This window comes from Leucopleurus acutus (assembly GCF_964270905.1).
Source record: "Leucopleurus acutus genome assembly, chromosome: 15".
Classification (NCBI taxonomy): Eukaryota; Metazoa; Chordata; class Mammalia; order Artiodactyla; family Delphinidae; genus Leucopleurus; species Leucopleurus acutus.
The window spans coordinates 9,774,802-9,796,832 of record NC_139157.1 but is presented as its reverse complement, the minus strand read 5'-3'; the positions used below and the strand labels follow the sequence as shown (position 1 = coordinate 9,796,832).

At 47.6% G+C, this 22,031-nt stretch overlaps 1 protein-coding gene across 2 annotated transcripts in view; it reads left to right on the top strand.

Annotated features, from left to right (window-relative positions):
• The window catches only part of ZDHHC14 (zDHHC palmitoyltransferase 14), a 276,048-nt gene that overhangs the window by 215,778 nt on the left and 38,239 nt on the right, over positions 1–22,031 (top strand). For both annotated transcript variants that reach the window (XM_082855817.1, XM_082855816.1), the window contains exon 4: positions 19,890–20,027. In XM_082855817.1, the coding sequence (XP_082711943.1) occupies positions 19,890–20,027 (138 nt within the window). The remainder of the gene's footprint in view (positions 1–19,889; positions 20,028–22,031) is intronic.

Sequence of the window (22,031 nt, the reverse complement as noted above, 5' to 3'; positions counted from 1 at the left end):
TATGACAGACACCCTCCAGAATCTCAGTGGCTTTGAACGAACAGCCTTTCTTTTCCTCATGGGCCTGTGGGTCTCCTGGGGCAGCTCTGGGTTTGGTGCCAGGCATTGCTCAGGTTCAGGCTTCTCAGATTTGATTCTGGGACCCCGGCGGAAGGGACAGCAACTGCCAGGCATGTTCTCCTCACTGGGGCCGGTGGGGGGCGGTCACTGGACCACATGATGGGGGCCAAAATATGCAGTGTCTCTTACAGCCTCTGCTTACGGCACATCTGCTTAGACTCCATGAGCCAACCAAGGCACATGCCCGTGACCAGGACCTGTCAGTGGGGCAGGGAAGGGTACTGCCCCCTCAAGAAGGGGAGTAGTGAGTATTTGCTGAAATACAGCAATCTGTCACATGCAGGGAGACTCGAAGGCCAAAGATCAGTTACTTTCTAAGAAGCAGTTGTGTCTCATTCATCTTTTTAAAGCAGATGGCGCCTTAGAGAAGATGCCCAACAATCAGTTGTTTACTTGAGTTGCCAAGAATTGAAATTGGGCTCCAGCAACGGATTTGGGAACTAGGGAGGGCTAAGGATGCAACATACTTTACCAGCCCCAGAGTTTCTTCTTCCAAGATATTTGTGGCTGTATCAGCCCATCCAGCTGTTCTCTGTTGGGTGTTAAACAATAAATGTTTCACCAAATTCCACCCACTATTTGTAGGAGTTGGGCAGGACTGAGCTGTTAAAGGTTGGAAACTTGAATAGTGAAAAATAACCTGTATGCTTTAGTTTTGAAAGCTTAATACACGTTTGGACATTGTTTTTAAAAAGCTATAAAAATAATTCGGTTTGTTGGAACAGATTAAATTTTATCTTATTTTTAAAAGGTTGAGAAGTATTTTAAATAAAGGACTAATGGAAATTGGAATAAAGGAAGAAGATTCACTTATATAAGAACCTAGTACCTATGAAAATGTAATTATTGTCTTTTTTGATAAAAGAAGTGAAATGGATACATAGAAACGCTTTATACTAAAATAACTTTCATTTTATGAAGCCGTCATATATTTGCATATGGCTTCTGACTTTTGGAGGTAGTTCTGTGTATGTTATCTCATTTGCTGCTCACAACCAGCCTGGGCATTAGTCGAGGTAGAGAGTATCACCCCCATGTGCTACAGAACTCAAATTCAGAGAGGGCAGGAACTGTCCATGGTCACACAGCAAGACTCTAGCAGCTGGAAGCAGAAGGCAGCCTCCTAACCACTGTGTGAAAGTTCATAAACCACAGACTTAGAGCAGAGAGAAACCCAGCTGGGCCTGAAAGTCAGCAGCAGGTGGACGAGGAAGACCTAAACACATGAGACAATGTAATAATTTCTCCTCCAGCCTGGGAGAAACGCTCATCAGCCACCAGTTCGTGTCCGCCATGCGTGAGGCTCTGTGCCGGCCCGGGCTGGGGTGCAGCACGCAGAGAGAGCAGGAAGCTGAATCACACACGGTCAGCAGCCTTTAAAGTCTTATAAAAGCTGCAGGGAGGGTGGGGAAGGTCAGGGTCTGGCACGACCTGGTCGGGCCCAAGCAAAGTCATAAGTAAGCTCAGCTTGCTAGTTATTCCCCAGGATTATCAGGTTAACACGGCAAGATAGATGTATAAGTACTTTAAATTTAAAAAAATCTCTCATAGATGCCTATGAAGATTATATTCCCCTCCTGAAATTATATTGCCTGAGCATCCTAGTATTTGTATAACAGAGGCTCTCTGTACCTTGGATCAGGCCTTCTCCTCCCCAGCATTCCTGTTAGGCTTTAAGATCCCAGGGGAGAGTTTAATGGATCAGCAGGTGCCGGAAAGCTGATGGGACACCGCAACTTGAGTGGAAGCAGTGAGCCCCAAACCTGAGGAAAGTCACTGACCACATGGCCTGGACAGAGCAGGTTCCCCAAAAGGCCCAGAGCGAGAAATGAGATGCCACGAGGACACACAGCAGGACTGTGGCCCTACTGCCGAAGTGCAGCCTACTCCCTGGGCCTGACTCCCTCCAACCACAGGCCTGACCAGGCGCTGAGACCCTTGCTTCTCAGCGTTGCTTAGTGCAGGGATTCCTGCCCTGGGCACCATGGATGGGATTCAGGGGGTCCAAGAGCTTGGATGGAAAACTCTGACATCTTTAATCTCACTAACCTCTAAATGAAATTTAATATTTCGTTCAATTATGAACACAGGCAACAAACCACATTAGTTGCATTCGTCACCACTGGAAACCACAGACATTTTCATATGACATTACAGACATTGAAAATAGATCATTTACATTTGCTATTTCAAAACCACAGTAGTTGATAAACTGTAGCTCTTATTATTTGGCATATGAATAAATAAGCTTGTATCCTACTGTGTCACAACTTTGAAACTAGTTTAAACTATTTTGAAGATGACATTTATTACTGATTTCAACATTAATAAGGTGGAAGGGTACATGGCTTCATGCGACTGCTAACAGGGTTCATGGCACACAAACTAAGTTAAAAGTCTGGTTAAATCTTGTCTAGACTCTGCAGTTGTTAGAAAATAGACTCCTTAAGATGACAGGTAACATCTCTCCACCCCACCAGAGGGTTGGTGTTGATTTTTTCCAAGTAATCGGCAGTAACGTTTATTTCAAGAATGCCATTTTTAAAAGCTGCTTTTTTAAAAAAAGAAAAACTTTACTGGGCTTGTTCTTCCTTCCTCTCTTTCTTCCTCTTTCGCTCTTAACCCAAACACAGGTGTGCAGAGCGCGCACACACACACACTCTCTCTCTCTCTCTCTCACACACACACACACACACACACACAGCTTCCTGCACTGGGCAGTCAGGCCTGGGCCACCCACCCGCCCGGGGTGCTTGCCAGCCTGGTGTCCAGCCTGCTACAGATCCTTGGTGGTTTTCTGGGAGCATCTGTGTCACCCTTTCCTTACAAAGGAGAGAACAGAAAGCTCAGGGGCAGGACGAGGACTGTGCCGCCGGCCTTTCCCAGCCTCCTCCCCAGCTCTGTGTTCTTGGGTAAATAGGGCCCTTCTTAAAAATTGCTGAGAATTTACTCCTTCCCATTGTTCTTGCCTCAGGCTGTTTATGCTACTGAGAAATATTGGGAAGATAAGAGCCCTTGGTATAAAGAAATTTAAATTTTCCCTCAAGAAATAATACAATATTATCTTAAATTTGAAGCCAAGGTTGTTTCCAAGCCCCACATGGGTTTTCTCATGGTTTGTATCACATACATTGTCATTGAAAGTTAGCAAAAACAAGGTAGTGTTACAGAGTGTAGGCTCTTACACATTCCATTCACAACAATATCGCAGTAGAGTGGTCTGCCATTTATCATGTGATGGAAGTAACCAGTTTTCTATCAAGCTGTTTGTGCCTGAAAAACCATTGCCTATTACTGATTTCTGGGTTTGTTTTTCAGTCCAATAAATTGAGCCCAGAATGCATTGTTTTCATCTTTGATCATGCTGAATATTTGCTGTAGGACAGGAAATCACCAGCATGTGTGCCTGGGGCTATTATAATGCTGTGCTCAGGGAAGCGGGGAGCCTCTTGGCTAATAATCCTTTAGGGCTATGCACATGGCCACGTCAGCACTTCATTGGCCCATCTGATTAAGGAATATCCTCTGACTGTTGCTGGTGTGTCAGGCTCTGGGGAGACGATGGGGACAGGGAACAGCACAGCCCTGCCCACAGAGCTTCCCTACCGAGGAAGTCAGGTAGCTTCACAGACTCCTGTGGTACAGGGTCATGTGGGAGCGTATGGGAGAGGTTCCTAACCCAGAGGAAGGAGCACCCCATCTGAGACCAGTGGATGCACAGGTCATAGGAGGATGACCTGCGCAGAGGCGCAGGGCAGCGGGAGGCGGGCAGACCCATGGGACTAGAGAAAGTGGAGACTGCAGGCAGAGAGGGCTGCAGCCAGAGGAAAGACGCCTTCCAAGCCGTGCTGAGGGGCTTCAGTCTTATCCCAAGGGCAGGGGACAGTGGAGTGGCCTTATCAACCGTGTGTCTCAGAAAGTGCTCTCTGTCTGCATTGCAGAGGGTGAACTGGTGGTGATAAGACAGGGCCAAGGAGATGGGTAGGAGGGCTGCAGCTACCCTATAACTAGGGAAGTAGCCGTGAAGATGGAAAGACAGCGTGGATGGATCCCAGAAATCCTCCAGAGGAAGAAGCCACGGAACTAAGTGCTTCATTAAATTCGTGGACTTGGGGCAAAGAAGAGTGAGTTTTTGATCCCTCTGTCTCCTGAGCGCATGACTATTTCCCCATATTAGGAAATTAATGCTTTTAAAGAAAAATCAAGTTCACATATTTTCCATCAGTCATGACACAATGACCTGAGTCTATAAAGTACATAACTCAGTGTAACCACCGGAACCCTCTGGCTCTTGGTCCAGAACTGGATCTGCAGCCACTTAAACATGAGGACCCAGAGACAGTGACGTCAGCTTCAAGGAACTGGGTACCACGTGTGTCCAGCTGTGAGTGGTTGGCTGGTGTCTGAGGTCAGAGACAGTGAAGAAAAAAGGGGGGAAGGGGAGGAAAGAAGTGCTAGAAAATAGTAGGAAAAGAAATACAGAAGGGAGGGAGCAAGAAAGGCGAACGTGGAGAGGAAGTGAGAGGCAGTGAGATGGAAGTGGCAGCAAAGGTGCTGGGTCAGAGCCGTCGGGGCTGAGAGGAAACAGAGCTGGGGGGAGACGCGCCTCACCTGGCTTGGGGCTGCCCCGCAGCTGCTCAGAACGCCAGCTGTGCCCACAGGGCAGCCCCCTATCCAGAACCTTCCCCACCACCAGCATGACCCCTCGTCCCTGCTGTGCAGCTGTTTACAAAGTGACGTCACGAAGAACACTGAGAGCTTCGTGGTGAGTGAGGTGGGCTGTTGAATGGTCTTTAGCCAAAAATGTTTCGGGCTGTTGCTAACGAGGAGTCCACTTTCAATCCTGCCCTAAACAGAAAGTGTCTTTGCCCCTCTCCTGGGGCCTCAGAACAGAGAACAGAGGAGGTGGAGACAGTGCCGAGAGGAGAAAGCAAATCCCGCGAGAAGCCGCAGATAACAAGGGACCGTCCGCGGACAAAGGCTGGACTCGGGGCGGGTGCTTCCCCGAGTGTGGGGGAAGGAGAGCCTTGCCTCAAGGTGTCAGGGAACAGCAAGGGGACCCCAGAGGTGCATCTGGCTGGACCGGTCTAGCCTCCTAGACGTGCTGGCTGAAAGTCTTCAGCATTTCCTTGGAGAGAAAAACTCAGAGATAACATCATAACGTGCATTTGTAGAACTTCTGCCCATGGCTTTGTAGGGTGAGTCCTCAGGGAGCCTCAGACATTCCCAACAGAGTCCTTCGCTGGCATCATAGAGGACCGAGGGATGACCCCACCTCCCTTAAGTATCATTATCCACAGGCGGCTGAACTGGATAGACCCTACCTGAGTCAAGAATCTGGACCTAGAGTGAGAGCAATCAAGTAGCCTGCCCGCCCCCGTGAAGGTTCAGGGAGCTTGATTCTGTTCACATCCGTGGAGGCGCCCCACAGCCTGGGGAGGCAGGGGTGGAGGGAGCGCTCACACACATAAATGAGGAACGGCAGGCAAGGTTGGCTCACACCCTGGGAAGCAGGGCTACCCCCAGAGGCCCCTCGGAGCGGCCCCGCTCTTCGCAGGTTTGGGTCCTGGCTTGCTGGCCTGTCGAGTTCAGAGCCACCCTTTGGGACAGGCCCTGTTAGCTGAGCTCTCACACGGAACCAGCAAAGCCAGGATGCTGACGTGTTCATCTTCAGCAAATGACTCTATGACTGGTCCAACTACTTGGGCAGCCAATTCATAGTCAGAAGGCTAAGTTATAATCGTAGAATGAGAGACATAACCATCATGGGAAGCAGAACGTGCATGGCCAGCCCTGGGGCTGGCTTTCTGGATACTTGGGGCAGATATTCTCGTGTAAGACCAGGAGCCGTCTACATGTATACTTCAGAAAAATGCTTTGTTAGAAGACTCTAATAGTTTAAAACAATGCATTTAAAGTAAATTTTAAAACACACATCTTTTCTTATTCCGTGCACTTATGTATTTAAAAACTGTTTTCAACAAAAGAAAGAGACTGTCTGTCTGGTGCTATATTTTGGAAAGTGCATCCTTCACCAACAGGAAGGGTCTCAACCACAGGATCTCTGGGGCATCCGGGCACATTCTCAGCCGGTCCTGGATTGCTGCCATGAAATCAACCACAGGTCCACGCACTGCACACATGCCCACTTCTAACGCAAAGGTAAATTGGACCTAATCCAGAGAAAAGTGATCTTTGACCGTGGTTTTATTTTTAGCTGACCAAGAAGTGCTCACCTCATTTCTGCCTGTAATTGTCCAACGGCAGCTCTGTTTTAAAAACACTTCTTCGATACCCGAGAAAGCCACAGGCAACTACTTCGTGAAAGTCAGTTTCCGTTTGTCTTGCTCTCGCGGCATGTGTACCTCGTTGGCTCGCTCTGCCTCCCCTGATTTGTCTGTGGCTCCTGGCTTCGCATCTCTGGGGAGTGAGTGTGCTCATCTCTGGTCTCGCCTTCTGCCTTCCCGAAGTCTGTCTCTGTCTCTCAGGTGTATGTCTCCAGCTCAGGCCTCTCCTCAGAGCTGCAGACTTGGCAGATGCACCTGCTTTCCGGGCATCTCCACTTGGAGAGCCCAGAGACATCCCAAGTCAGCACTCCCCGGGACCCACACCTCGCGGAGTGCCAACGCCGGCCATCGGTTGCACGAGGCAAACACCAAATGTTTCATATTTGGCTTCTTCCCCTCCTATCCTTCCCTAAACACCACCAGGCCCTGTACTTTTTCTTACTAGGTGGGTGCATTTCCCTCCCCTTACACTAGCATGGCCAACGGCAAGCTACCGTCATCTCTCACCTTGCCTGGGTGGGGGTCTCCTAGTGGACCCCGCTACCATCCCAAACAGAATCTGAGCACACCACCTCTCTCCTTGAGTGTGCTTTCCTGCTGATGGCTCATAGGAAGGAAGCCCACATCCTTCAGCTGGTCCACCAGATCTGTGCGCTGCCCCTCTCCAGCTCTGTGGTAACTCATGCCTTGCTGCCTGGACTCCAGCCCTGAGGGTCTCCTCTCAGTTCCTGGAAAAAGGCACATCTTCTCTGTGAAGTCCTTTCACGGAGGGCTCTGGGCTGGTTCCTAGGGAAGCACACTCCTCCCTGGGTTTTCTGCGCTCGGCCTTCACAGCTCTGGCCGATTATTTGATGAAAGCCTCTGCCTGGTGGATGTGTAAGCTCCAAGAGGGCAGCTCTGTCTGTTCCTCACCAAGTGTTCTCAGCAACCTGCACCTCCCTGGCCTGCAGCTGCTCAGTTAACATTTGCTGAAGGAGGGAGGGAAGGATGGAAGGGAGGGAGGAAGGAGAAAAAGAGAATTGGTTACTCCTCTGCCTGTATCTGCTTCATCTTTCCGGGATACCTTTCTCTCAGTGACTAGGTTACTGTTCTCAACCGGAACAAAAAAGTTTCCTTCCCCCAGTCTAAACAAAACTCACCACTCACACCCTCAGACCTCCCAGTGGTACAATTGAAAATTTTTAGACTCCAAGAGAAATGATAATGTTTTAAATTAAGTCTGATCAGGAACTGGTAACCCTGATACAATTCTGGGAGGATGGAAATGACAATTTAAAATGACTCATAATGTATTTAGGCCTATTACAGATATAATTTATACATATATTTATTCACTCAGCAAGTATTTGAGGGCCTATCATGTACCAGCTGCCAATTTGAATAAAGCAGTAGCTTTCAAATTTTTTCCCCCTGCAACTCACAGTAAGAAATGCATTTTATATGGGGACTCAAGTTACACAGATACTCAAAGTTTCATGCAGCCGTACTTGAGTATATGAGATGCGTTGATATTTTCTATTTTATTCTTTTTTTTTTTTAATGTTGGGCACGACCAACTAAACTAATTTTATGACTCACTACTTGATCACAGCCCTTAGCTTGGAAAACCTGAATAAAACATAGGCCCTTCCTCTATGTAAAGCAGCTCCCGACCTGTGGTCAACGACTGGCAGTTATGCTGGGTGAGCAGAGTACCAGCCTCAAGTGGGGCTAGGGTGTGGGGTGTGTACCTTCGGGTCCCGAGGAGAGGGCACATTTAGCAAGCCAATCAAAGGTAGGCGCCTGCCTTTCTGCCTTCTTAGAGCAACTCAACTTGAAAATTAGTTGTTGAAATTGGCGACTTCAGTTTCAGCAAACTAAACCAATAGGTCAACCGTTGTTAACTAAGAACAGGCTGCAGGAAGCTGTATGTAAAGGCTGGGTGTGAGTGCATGAGGGTGGGAGGGACTGTCATTTTCATTGGATTTTCAAAGCATTGGGAAATAAAATATTAAGAATCAGTACTGTAGAGGTTAAAAAACAGAGCTTCTGATATTCGTGGAAGACAGTAGATGAGAGGGTGTGCAGTGTTAGCGTTTGCTGCCTTTGCCTCAGATGTCCCCCATCACATGGTCCTCCTCCATCACCCTCATCCCATCGCACCTCACCCAGGCCAGTGGAACCCTGAGAGCCTCTCCCGGCCCTGCCCGGGATGGAGCTCCGTAGCTCTAGCAAGTGGCAGCCGGGAGGGTTTTGCTGCCTGCCCCAAGGCTCTCCATATGGAACGGGGATTTTGACCTACTGTTAAGCTTAACTCTTAGATAATCGTAATTTCCTCACTATACTTTGCTCTTAGCAGCTCTCTGTAAATCCTTTCAGACAACCCAATAGAATCTCTAGACATTAATCTGCCACAAATCAGAAAACCACATTCCCGGGCCGTAAACAGTTAACAGGGCAGCTCAGTGGGTATGTAGGAACCAAGGCTGATTTAATGCTCTGCTCTTGCCATCTTGAAATTCTGAGTAATTTTTGAATATGATGCTCTATAGTTTCCTTGTGCAGTGGGCCCCGCAGAGTACATAGCCAGTCCTGACTATTAGATAGAATCTTTGGCCTGTTCTTTTGAGGGCCTGTGTTTAGAAAAGTAATTAGCAATCCACTGACTAGACTGTGGTAACTCAGTGAAGTGCTGGCATGGTTTGTACAAACAACAGCAACAAACAAGAAAACAACACACTATATTTAGAGTCTAAGAAGTCTGCTGACCTGATTCTGGTGGTGGGAGTATTTATGTAGTACTTAGTAGTCTCTGTAGGGCCCCCAGTTAGCTCCGGGTCTAACCTGGGTCTATAAGAGAGCTAGCTCTTATCAATTATTTATAGAGTTTCTACTGCGGAGGCCTGCCAGCGCTTCCTAATTTTGTGTAGAGTGGACACAGTGGACTTCAATTCTTGAAAAGTTTTGTTTAGCCATACAATCCTAATGTTTGAGTGAGAAAGAAACCTTAATGACATATCCAACTGCTGGGGCCCAGAAACCTGCCTAGGTTACATCACAAAATAGGTATTTAGGATGAGGACTTCAGGGCCTTTAACTTAAGAATCCAATGTACTTTCAACAATGCACCACCAACAGAGCAATATCACATACTTGAAACTTAACTTGGGACTGCTTAGAACAATTACAGTGAACATTTTCTAGCCGATTGTAATTTTTTTTTTCTGGTGGTTGTAAACAGTGGGCCATTTTAGAAAAGGAAAATAATGAGGAAACCAATATAGAAAACAGATATAGATCTGACTGCTCTAGTTGAAGGGGAACAAAAGGTGGGCCTTCCAGCACCCAAGGAGCTCCATTTGGAAATGCATTAGCTCTGCAGACATCAAGGCTGCGGCTGCAGGAGCTGCTCAGGGAATACAAGCAAAGGGCTGCCATGGTCTTATTTGCTTTGGTGGTGCCTCTAGCAGCAGCGTGAGGAAACCAGGAAGGTTTCACGGTGGTTCATGGAAGAGGTCACGGGGTTGCTGCAATGGCCTTCAGAGACAGGGAGCAGAAGCATAGAAAAGACAGCAGGATTAATACAATGAACAATCCTGTTGACGGGCTGAATGGGAGGGGTGAAAGCCAAAGGCAGAAGTGAATGCATTTCCTACCTTGGGCAACTAGATGCATGGGGGCGCCATTTACCAAGAAAAGGCAGGTTAGTGAGGAGCGAGGACAAGGGAGCATAATAAACACAGCTCAGGACCCGCTGAATGAGCGGTGGCTATGGGACAGTTAGGTGGAAATGTCTAGCAGGCAGTGGAAAGATGGCATGAACTCACCCGAGGAAAATACATCGGTGAGAAGCATAAAAGCCCAAGGGTGGGGCTTCCCTGGTGGCGCAGTGATTGAGAGTCCACCTGCCGATGCAGGGGACACGGGTTCGTGCCCCGGTGCGGGAAGATCCCACATGCCGCGGAGCAGCTAGGCCCGTGAGCCATGGCCGCTGAGCCTGCGCGTCCGGAGCCTGTGCTCCGCAACGGGAGAGGCCACAACAGTGAGAGGCCCGCGTACCACAAAAAAAAAAAAAAAAAAAAAAAAAAGCCCAAGGGTGCACAAGCTAACCCTTGTGCTCGAGAGGAATGACTGGGCTTATCCACTCCCAACGGCACCCTCCCAAGCCTGGATGTTTGTAGTAGATCACCAAACCCTGAGCCGAAGGGACACAGGATTGTGGAGTCTCGGGCATATGCCCTAAAATGCCACCCAGGCAGCTGGAGAAGCAGGTACTCCAAGGGGGCTGAATGTCTGGGCAGAGTCAGTGTGCAGTGCGGATTTTGGAAAGCCCTACAGATGACTTCTGAGCATCAAACACCCCTTCTGCTCATGAGTTCAGCTCTGCTTCTGTTCTGTACCAACAAAGGGGCAGCCAGGACTTGTTCGCAGAGAGCCAGCCTGAGCCACAGGGACTCCTGACTCTGGGAGGGCTGGACCGGGAGGGCGCCTGAGGGTCTTCTGGCCACGCCCACCTTTTAGAAACGGGAAACTGAGGACCATTATGAACATTGTAAACGTGAATGTCACCCTCATAAAAATAAGCCCTCCAGGTGACCGTCAGAACATATACTGAAGAAGGGTTAGAGGGGGAGGGTGTGCCCCTCTCACTCTCCCATCCAACATCTGACTACGTAATCTTGTAACACACAATACGTATAGAATTATATTACCAGATGAGAAATTACACTTGTAATTGTATGAGGCACAATGCGTAGCTGTGTTTCTTTCCTTGAGCTCGCCTTATATTTTAATACTACTCATAATGAAGTTGGGTCTACAGTTTCAACTTAAGAAAAGTGAAGTGTCTCAGAAGCTTTGCAAAGAGGTCTCATCCTGGATAAATTTTTTTAAGAGAACTACTTTGGACATATCACAGTTTGCTTTTCAAGGGAAGCATCATCCATCCATTAGGCTGCTGTGCCCTGCTCATAGCCACAGCTCTCTGCACTTTAGATGATGTAGATTCTTTGCTGCAAGATCACAGAAGCAGGCTTACTTTGGAAAAGCGTGCCCATCGGAATATAATTTTTCTATTGTGTATTGTAGTCAAATTAAAAGGTTTTGAAGAGCCTTAGAATTGCTAGCTTTACGTGTATAATGTACGCATAAGTCAGTTCTGAAACCTTCACTTTGAGGATAAATTGACTGGCTTCAAAAAACGTAGTAACTGGCCATGAAAGAACACCTGCCCAAAGAGTGTGGGGAAGTGGGAGAAGCAGGGAGTAGACATTAGAAGCAGCTCTAGACCCAGACGTAGCATGGAGGAGCCCTGGGCCTGTGGCCATTGCATTTGGTGTGAGATTCGCTTTCTGTGTCACCTGTACTTGGGAATCTGTGCTGCCCACGTCAGAGGTTCGGTATGGGGCACGTGAGGTAAAGAATGTGAACAGGTATTGAAAACCAGAAAGCCCTACAGGTGTTTAAGCCATTGTGATGTAAGGTGGTGTGGATACTGATGTCAAGGCTTGGAATTTCTAGAGAGGAATGGAGACTAGAGAATTCTAGAGAAAGCAGGGTGTTGGTCGATAGCATGAGCTTGTTTTTCGGATTCAGAAGATAATTGTTTTATTCTGTGGAGAATTAAGGAGACCTCGCAGGCATAGTTTCTGGCCCTGCAGACCCAGAGACGGAGTGGAGCTGATGCTGAGAGGGGCCCAGAGGGGTCAGGGAGTGGCCGCCCCAGAAGGAGACTCACTAGCATTCAAGCCCTTGCTTAGAGTGGAGCTTATTTTAGAGTTTCACAACTTAGCAAGTTACAGCTGGAGAACTACTGAGGACCACCCATGTACCAAGACTGTTTTCCTGAGGATGTACAAATTGGAACTTATATTAGTGATTTTATCATAATGATGCAGAGCCCTAATCCAGCAACTAAATTCCAGAAAGCTCAAAGACCTCAGTGCTGGGGCTCTAATTCTGAGTCTGATAAAGACAGAGAGCTCTGGGAGGGGCTGGAGGAGACAAAGGAAGGTAATTCTCCTGCCTCCTTAGAATTTACTCTTCATTTGATGACCCTCCTGGGAATTATAGGGTTTCCTTCTGCACCACAACAGGCTGATTTACTTTTTAAAATAATCTCATTTCTATTCACATTCTTATATCTCCTTTCAAAAATTATTTATATCACAAACTAAACCTTTTCTCCCTCGCTTTCTTAGAAATAGCAACTATTTCTCTTTGCTTCCTGTAAAAACCTTTCCCCCCACCCCTTTTCTCAACAGCTTCATCTTTGTTTCTAATCAGCATATCTACCTCATGGTATAAGTTGCTTCAAAATGCATCTCCCATGCACGCTTGTCTCTCCTCCTAGAAGCACAGAATTTCCCCAACATTGGAAACAGGAGTTAAAAGCAAATGGTAAACAGCCCTAGAAAATTAGAGGAAACAGAAATATATTAAGTTGCCCTTTTGAGGAGCTGAAGGGACCTTAGTTGGCCGTTAGTCAAGCGCCCTCAGATGCCCAAAGAGACTCGGCACTGTGCCAGGTAGTGGCAAAGCCAGGGCAGAGGCAAATGAGAGCATGCGGGTGGGGTAGGGGGTATGGTCCAAGGTTATGCTAAACTGTAGTGTAAAGGTTACAACGATTCTACATTTACTAATTGGTTTTACATTGAAAATTTTTAGATTTTTTAACAAAAGGAGCTAGAAGCTGCAGAATCTTAATTTATGGGACACTGGCAAGGACTCAAGACCAGAAGAATCCCTACGGGTGTTAATAAAACACAGAGTTGCTTTACATTTAATTTTACATCTCAAAGGTGTCTTGGAGCTTATTTAATCCAACTTTTTACATGTAAAGAAACTAAGTCCCCTTGTAGAAGAGACGTATTAATACTGTAAGGCCAGAGTTAGTTAATATGATTTCTTGATTTTGTTGCACCATAAAATTAAACAGAAATCATTTTCAGAAAAGGAGCAAAGATATGTTGGGGCGGGGGGGACATAAGAAACCTTCCCTGATACATCCGTTTGCCCCACATAACCCCCAAGCCACACAGTCTCAATAAATAGTGTTTGGCAAGCAGGTTTGTCCAATCTGTATGTCTCCATAAGAAGTTCGCTTCTTCTTTTTTTTTTTTTTTTTTTTTTTGCCGTACGCGGGCCTCTCACTGTTGTGGCCTCTCCCGTTGCGGAGCACAGGCTCTGGACGCGCAGGCTCAGCGGCCATGGCTCACGGGCCCATCTGCTCCGCGGCATGTGGGATCTTCTTGGACCGGGGCACGAACCCGTGTCCCCTGCATCGGCAGGCGGACTCTCAACCACTGCGCCACCAGGGAAGCCCAAGTTCGCTTCTTCTGATGTTCACTTTGCTGAGAATGAGGCCATCTTTTCACAGGTTAGATTACTTCTTGATTGAGGGTGGGCAGCCAGACACGAGCTAGGTCTTCTCCACATCCCCCAGAGGGTAGATGCCCTGAACCAGAAGAAGCCCAAGGGGCCACTGACACAACTGCCAGTCCCGGTGTGGCCATGGTCCACTCTTGTTCCCATTCCTGCTGATGTGCTGTGCCTGGAGCTGCGGGTGCCCAGGTGTGCTTCCCCAGGAGGGAGGGGCCGGGCCCTCAGGGCCCACCTGGCACAGTGACCAGCAGGGAACTGGCACGGGAGGCGGGAACAGGTGGTGGTTAAGAGTACAGGTTAGGGGGCTTCCCTGGTGGTGCAGTGGTTGGGAGTCTGCCTGCTAATGCAGGGGACACGGGTTCGAGCCCTGGTCTGGGAAGATCCCACATGCCGCGGAGCGACTGGGCCCGTGAGCCACTACTGAGCCTGCGCGTCTGGAGCCTGTGCTCTGCAACAAGAGAGGTTGCAACAGTGAGAGGCCCGAGCACCGCGATGAAGAGGGCCCCCGCTCGCTGCAACTAGAGAAAGCCCTCGCACAGAAATGAAGACCCAACACAGCGAAAATAAATAAATAAATAAATAAATAAATAATTAAAAAAAAGAGTACAGGTTAACACCTGGGCTCCAATGCCAACTCTTCTGTCTGCACGTTCCTCTTCTGTAAAATGGGCATAATAACATCAACCTCACAAGGTTTCGTGAGAATTAAGTGATGCAATTCATGTGAAATACTTAGCACAGTGCCTGGCACATAGCAAGGACTCAATAAAGTTTGGTTAAAAGTGAGAAAAGGAGTGGAGTTAGCAGGTGAGGTTGCTCTCCAGAAATCATTAAACACAGTGGCAACGCTATAATTAGATTTTACCAAAAGATCTAGAACAGCATGAATTATTTAGTGTCTAAGAATATGGTCCTCTGATACTTGAGCTAGTTTCATATTTAAATGTTCCTATTACATAACTTTTTCAATTACGTGGGAACCGTAAAGGCCACGTAATAACACACGTACCACTATATCTCAACATCATTCTAAAGAGGCAAAAGAGACCTCACGAGGCAACATTTTTCTAATTTTGGAGGTAAAAAAGTCCTAGGTTTAAAGAAAAAGTAATTTTCCCCTTCATGCCTTTAAAAACATTTACCTTAATTTAAATGTAATTAACATTTAAATGAGAAGTTTCACATAGCAGTTTTCGCAGGATTCTCGAGACACCCTTGCAGAGAGGAGACGCAGGCCACAGAGCCCAGGACCACTGTATGGAAAACTCAGAATTGCTTGGCCAGAGGATATGATTTTATTTATCTCTTGAGGGCCTGACTTCTGGGAGATTTCAAATTCTTAACATTTTCAAATGCTTTTATTCCTTTTCTGGCAACCTTCAAACACAACTGTTGCAAATACGTTTCCATTAGTATTTCCCTTAATATTTCAGTGGATTTTTCTCTCCCTGCCCAATTTTAATACGTCTCCATTTCTACTTATTTTTAAGGCCTCTTTTTCATACTCCATCTCTCCAGGAAGTCAAATCTTCCTTTAATCAGAGGAGTGGCCTAATCCCTCAGCTCAGCACCTGCGGTACCTCACCTGGCTCAGTGGCACCCTCGTCTGAAAAGTGTGGGGATAGCACCTACCTCATGGGGCTGTGGTCAAGGATAAATGAGATAACGATGGAAGAGGCACTCAGTGAATGGTAGCGTTAATCATCATTGATAATATTCTTTTCATTAGTATTTAGAGTTTGGGGTTAACAAAATAGGATCATAACTCCTTCGCCTAAACTGTGTTCCCACTGGCCATCTTAATGGAACCTTCTTTCCCCGCTTAGGATCTGGTGACTTTGAAGTTGCCTGGAATTCCCCCTGACTTGAATTCCACCTGAAGCCTCGGGCTCTCCCAATGGCACCCTATGGAGCTTTCAATAAAACCACCTCTGTTTCCCACCATTAGCGAGACAGGCCAGAGGCTGCTTCTCCGTGAGCTGATTCACACTAACAGATGTCCCATCAGCTCTTTCAGCCTCTATCCGCATCTTCCAACCCTCAACCTTCTCTGCACATATTCAAATTTCATGGACCCCTGCCCTTTCCTGTAGTCGGCATGCCTGAAATCCCATCTTTTCATCAGCATTTTCCAGTCTCTCCACCCGGCAGCCGGGAGCAGGGATCACTCGGAAAACTACCCAAGGCAATTAATGGCATTTTTTCCTTTGCTTAGTGTATATTTTCGAGTGTGTGCTACATGCCAGGCACTTAGGTGCCAGGGCTATTAGGTGACTGGAGATGATTCCTCACCGCAAGGCCTCACCTGGGGAAGGAAAGGAAAATAAGTCCATAAGCCATGCCAGGGCAGCGCGATGCTAACTGGGGTGTGGGCAGGGCACCCCAGCTGGCGAACTCAGACCTCTCATTATTTTAGAGAAATTTCTAGGTTATCACCCCCAATCCCCGCCCCCCATGTTCCATTCCCTTCCCCCGAGGCTCTGTCCCTCCGCTTAGCACAGCTGAGCACAGATACCCAACAGCCTGGTGAAGGGAACGGCTCCTCATTTGATTAAAGGAACCCTCCAGAGAGGCTGCAGTGTAGAAACCACTCCTTTCTGGCAGGATCCAGACTTCAGAGTTGAGGGATTTAGCAGCAAGTCCGAGGCGGTTTTTTAAAGAACCGCCGTCACACACACCCCTCTCGCACCCCCTGTTGCATAGGACACCCTCCAGTTTTTCCACACGGAACATACGCAGTCTGCCCTCCGGTAACAGTTGTTTGAAGCATCTCAGATGGTGCGGCTGCATGCGGCCACGTTGCCAGCTGTAGCCCGGCTCCAGGTATTCTCCCTCCGGCCAGTCACTGCCTCACTCAGTCCCAGGGAACCACCCGTGTGCCCGCTGGCGCCCGGCGCTTGTCTGCTGTCCCTCCTGGAAACAGTAACACAGGCATCCCTGTTCGCAGCGGCCTCGACGGCTCCCGAATGGAGCCAGTGAGGGCCGGGCGAGCGCCCCCCGCCCCGATTCTCTCCTCGACCCATCAGGGAGGGTGCTGTGTGCTGCCAGCATCGTCAGAGAACAGACTGGTTTTCTCGCTAAATTCGGTTTTCCTCTGTTAGAGGCTCATCCTTTGGGTCTGAGGAATATTCTGGATTGTGCAAATAGTGCCATCGCCAACGAGACAGGGAATTGCTGGAGGCCGTGGAGGGTTCATTACGCCGCTGTTTTCTCTTCTTAGTGGTCCCAGCGCTTGATACAGCGCGGGGCTCACGGGGACGCTCACCCCGGCTGGCGGGGCGTTTGGTGGGCGAGAGTTCTGGAAGCCGCTAGAACCGGGCCGGCCTGGCTGCCCGTAGCCGTGCGGCCCTGGGCAGCGTGGTAGCATGAGGGTTTATTCAGTCCTTGACAAACATTTATTAAAGGCTTAGTGGAGCTGGCAGGTAAAAGCAAGTAAAAATAAATCAGATGATTTTCGAGAAGGTGGATGAAGGCGGCGGCGGCCATTTGGGCGTCATCAGTGTAGAGTTGGCATTTGAACCCCGGGGGGGAGGAGATTACTGGGTGAGAGAGAGAGTCCGCAGAGAAGAGGCGCAGGCCCAGCCCGGGTGCAACCCCTCTCCCGCCCCGACACCCCGGAAGTCAGGGAGGAGGGAGGAGGGTACCGGGGTCCGGGAGGCGGCCCTGGGCTCTGAGCTTCCTTCTTCCACAGAGATGCGCACCCAGCTCTCAGGCTCATTCACCAACGCGTGTACAACAGTCACAAAGGAGAGCGTGAAAACCGCTACATGGAAGCGTTTCTCCGCAAGCCTACATTGTTAGTGGGCATTTCGTCAGCCAAGAAAAAGTTTTCAGTAAGACAAATTTCCTAGTGGAAACTGCTTCCAGCTCAGGGCTGCCAGAGAGCCAGGTGTTCGCACCCATTCTGAGACAGCACTAGTTTTCTCCGAAGCCCCCCCAGACCCCATGCCCAAGGGTCTCATGTGCCCCATCTGTTGCTTTCATTCCTTAGCAGCTCAGGAAAGCACGTTATCTCAGCTTAGCTAATAGTAAACTTTCTAAGCTAAAAATACAGCTACCACCTGCCCCCATAGAAATGATTACCGGAAGCCATAAAGACCTTGGTGCTTGGCCTGGGGGGGATCCGCAGTGTTAATTCTGCCTCCCAAGCCCTGATGTCTGCTCTGCTGGTGGGCGAGTCTCACTTTAATTAGGAGGCTCAGTCCGCCACGTGCTTGGCATCTGGAGATCAGCTTTCACAGCTGGAACCAGAGGTGCCCACCTAACCTGGGCTTCCCCAGCCTCCACTTGTCATTCTCACTTTCCACAGGCGTGTGTTAAGAAGAAAAGAGGTTTCTCGACAGCCTCCAAGTCTTTGGAAAATTCCGCTGATTCTGATTTCTTTTTTATTTTTGCCTGTTTCATATAGACCTCTCCATTATACAGCCTGTGTAGATCAGTGACTTGGGGAAATGAGGTTGTTTTTGCGCAGGGATTAACTTTTCCAGCTGTGTGGGGTTGGTAACACATGTTAACGTGTCACTCACACAGACACACCAATGGGAGTTGCTTTCCTTTGAATGTCAGCATCTTATAGGCCATCAGGTTGTCACCAGGGTGCTGAGCTCTGAAATTTCTCTCTGGCTGTCCTCTGCTCAGACTGGCTGCTGCCTGTTGATGTCATTTGCAGACAACGGTGGATCTTACAGTTCCTCTGCCACCACTGTCTCCAGGCGTCCTCGTGCCCTTTTCAAGAAATAAGCTTGCACTAGACATAAAATATGAGATGAGTGGTGTGTGATCGGTGACCAGAAAGAGAGGAAACACTGCCTTGCATAACTTTATGATGTTTTGTTTACAGAGTCACACCTCACAGAGGCCTCTCTGTGTGTTTTCAAAGCACATGTAGACAGAGAAGATGTGAAAATTGGGTAAAAGCTAAGCTTGGATAAGAGCCCAAGTGAAAAAGGGTGGCATTTTCCTCCCCGACCTGCGGCAGGCAGTCTGCTGTGAGTGGGTGTGTTAGAACGACAGTCTCGATAGGCCTTCTGAATAGATCAGCTGAAGAGTAGAGAAGCACTTAGCTATTGCTTGCAAGGGGAAGAACAAATGTCCTGCAAACTTTGTGTGAAATCCCCAAGGTGAGACGACACAGGTTTGGGATAACAGTATAAAAATGCCCAAAGCCGGTGCTCAGTCATTTACCAAGTGCTCAAGGCAGCCTGTGCATTGGGAAGACAGGATCAGCCCCGAGAAAGACCTGGCCTCAATGCTAGTTCCACTGCCTCTGAGCTGTATGGCCCCTGCAGGCAGTCTCCCTTCTAGGCCTCAGTTTGCTCATCTGTAAAATAGGGCAGCAGCATCATTTTCCTCATAGGAATGTTTCAGGGCCAAATGTATTGATGTACCTGACATCTCTTGACAAACCTTAAAGCACCACATACTGTTTTTTTTAAATACTTTCCCAAATGGTATTTAGCCCCACAAGACTCTATACAGTATCCTTGTCTTACAGGTAAGGAAGCTGAGAATTGTGAACTAAAAGATCAGGTATATTACATTATTTGAAGATCATAGATCATTTTTAAAATGCTATCAATTCTACGACTATTGAAATAGCAGAGACATTTTTTAGAAAACGGCTATAACTGGGATGGGAGAACAAGAGATTGTCCCTCTGTCCTGTCCCAGGCCCCTAGTGGCCTCTGTCTTGGCCACTTACCATGAAAGATGGTCAATCAGTACCACACACCCATGAAAGACTGAGCGCCAGCCCAGCCCAGCCCAGCCCAGCCCAGCCCAGCAATTACCATCAAGAGTGTTGGTACCATCTTAAGGGAAGATTGTTCTGTGAACCAAAGAGCTTTCTTGTACAAAAGAGGGAAATCTTTGCTTTTCTATTGTAATGAGAATAGAATGCACACGTTTTGTTTTTTCAAAACAGCTAAGCTCTGTTGAAAGAATAATTATGTTCTTGAAATGTCTTAACAGTAAGCATTTCTCTGAGTGGTGAATTTGGAAGTACGTACATACAATGATACCATTTTGTTATATTATTAGAGTATTGGGGGGGAGCTCCCTCAAGTAAAAAGACATTTTATTAATTGATTTCCATTTTCTTTTTTCTGCCTCTCATTTCAGAACGATTTGATCACCACTGTCCCTGGGTAGGCAACTGTGTGGGGAAAAGAAACTACAGATTTTTTTATATGTTTATTTTATCTCTGTCTTTTCTGACAGTCTTTATATTTGCATTCGTTATCACCCACGTCATTCTTCGTAAGTATGCTGGCGAAATCAGATTACGTATGTAACCATTTGCCTGACTTTAGTTTTCTGATTTAATTTTGATTTAATATTTTGGTCATTCCGGGCTCTCTCTTTCTTCTCTCTCCCCTTCTCCCTAGCCCCCTCCTCGCTTCCAGCCTGCCTTTTGTTTCTCACCTCCCTCCCAGCCTTGTCACCCTGCCTCTCTCCCTCCCACCCCCCATCCCCATCCTTCCCACAGCAGTTGCCAGGGGCACCCCTGGATCAGACTCTTTCACTTACAAGACCTTCTCCTTGATACATGGTCCCTATTCCACCCTCGTGACTTCACTTTCTCTTCTGCTAATGGATCCCCAGGAAAAGTTACTCCCATGTTTTCACAAAGGATAATGTGCTGTAATGATACCCATTGAACAACAGAGCTTTTTTTTTTTTTAATGTGATATCTACTTAAGCAGGAATAGTCACCCTCCCTAAAAAAAAAAAGGGGGGGATAAAGACTGAGCTTTCTTACACACATATCTATAAATGTTAAAGATGTATGTTTGATAAGATGTTTAATTACCTGCCAGAACATTGGCAAGCTACCCCTGGCATATGAAGGAAGCGACTTTATTAAAAATGAAGTGTGGATATACATGACTTTAATGTATATTTGCCTAAGCAAATGGCATTTTTCATTACCCTTCCTAAGGTCATAATTTTGAATTTCTTCCATCTCCTGGCCTCTCACTCTCCTGTAATAGGGAGTGATGAGAAGGAAGCCACTTGGCTTTGACCTATAAACGTGAGCCTTAAACTTCCATTACGGTTCCATTAGCAACGTTAAAGACCAGCATGGCCTCTGTCCACATTCCTGAAGTACACCCACCCGTTAGCGAGTACAGAGCCTCTCTCTGGAGTGTTTCCGGAAGTATCTGGACACACACCTCACTTGCTTCCCTGCAGCAGTGCTGAAACCACAGTGTGCTGTGCTGAACTTAGACCTGCGCATTCTCCCCGCTGCTCTCTTGGTGGGGTTTGTACGGGGGCTGGGGGAAGCGGACGGTATGGAAAGTGTAACATTAGTTCTTTTTAACTGTTGGTCAATTTTGGACATGAATGGCCTATCCCAAATTTTCTTAGGCATTTAAAATCCTAGTTCCCATTCTTTCTGACTGAAATCCTTTTATCTGAACGTGACACAAATTTGTAATACATGATTGAGAGCCATAACTTGGTGGGATGGGCAGAAGAGGATTAACGTTGATCAGAGACCCCTTCCACACCACCTGGGAAGGATGCCGCAGCGCCCTGCCGAGGCACCTGTTCTATTTTCAGAGTCTCAAGATGGCAAAAGTGTAACTAGGGTCCTATGTATGTGTTAATAGACAGTAGAAGCAATTGCTTACACAGCTAGAGAAGACAGAAGTACTGATATTCCAGCATATTTATGGCACTGAAAAGTAGTCTTTAACATCTTATATCTTAAATATATATGTATATTTAACATCTTACATTTTACATCTTATAGCATCTTTAGCGACTTCAAAATGCCTGTCTATGTATCTGTCTATAGTCACATTCATTTTTGGCCTTGCCCCTACATTCCGGATATCAAGCAGTTTTCACTTGCTCAGCCTCGCACATAAGCTCTGGGAACACAAACACACGCGCACACACGCACACACACACGCAGAGGCACGCACAGCGACGCCTGCCACCACAGTGGCATTTTCATCTCCTCTAAAGTTTTACTCACCCTGGTTTCGGCAAAATGGAGCTTTTGCTGTAGTTTATGCTGAGGTACCGGTAATCTGGTCTTCCACAAAGAAAGCATTCTGAACTTACCTGCCTGCAAGTGACCCGACTGTTTTGGACAGAAGCAGATAAAGGTTTTCCTCTCCCCTGCTTCTGCATCCTCACTACAGCCCCCACTGAACGAGCCCGCCTGAACCCCGATTTGCTCTCGGGAAGGGCAAGAGGTTTTACGAGGCTCCGTGATCCCCCTAAGATTCTGGAAGCCTTGGCAAAGGC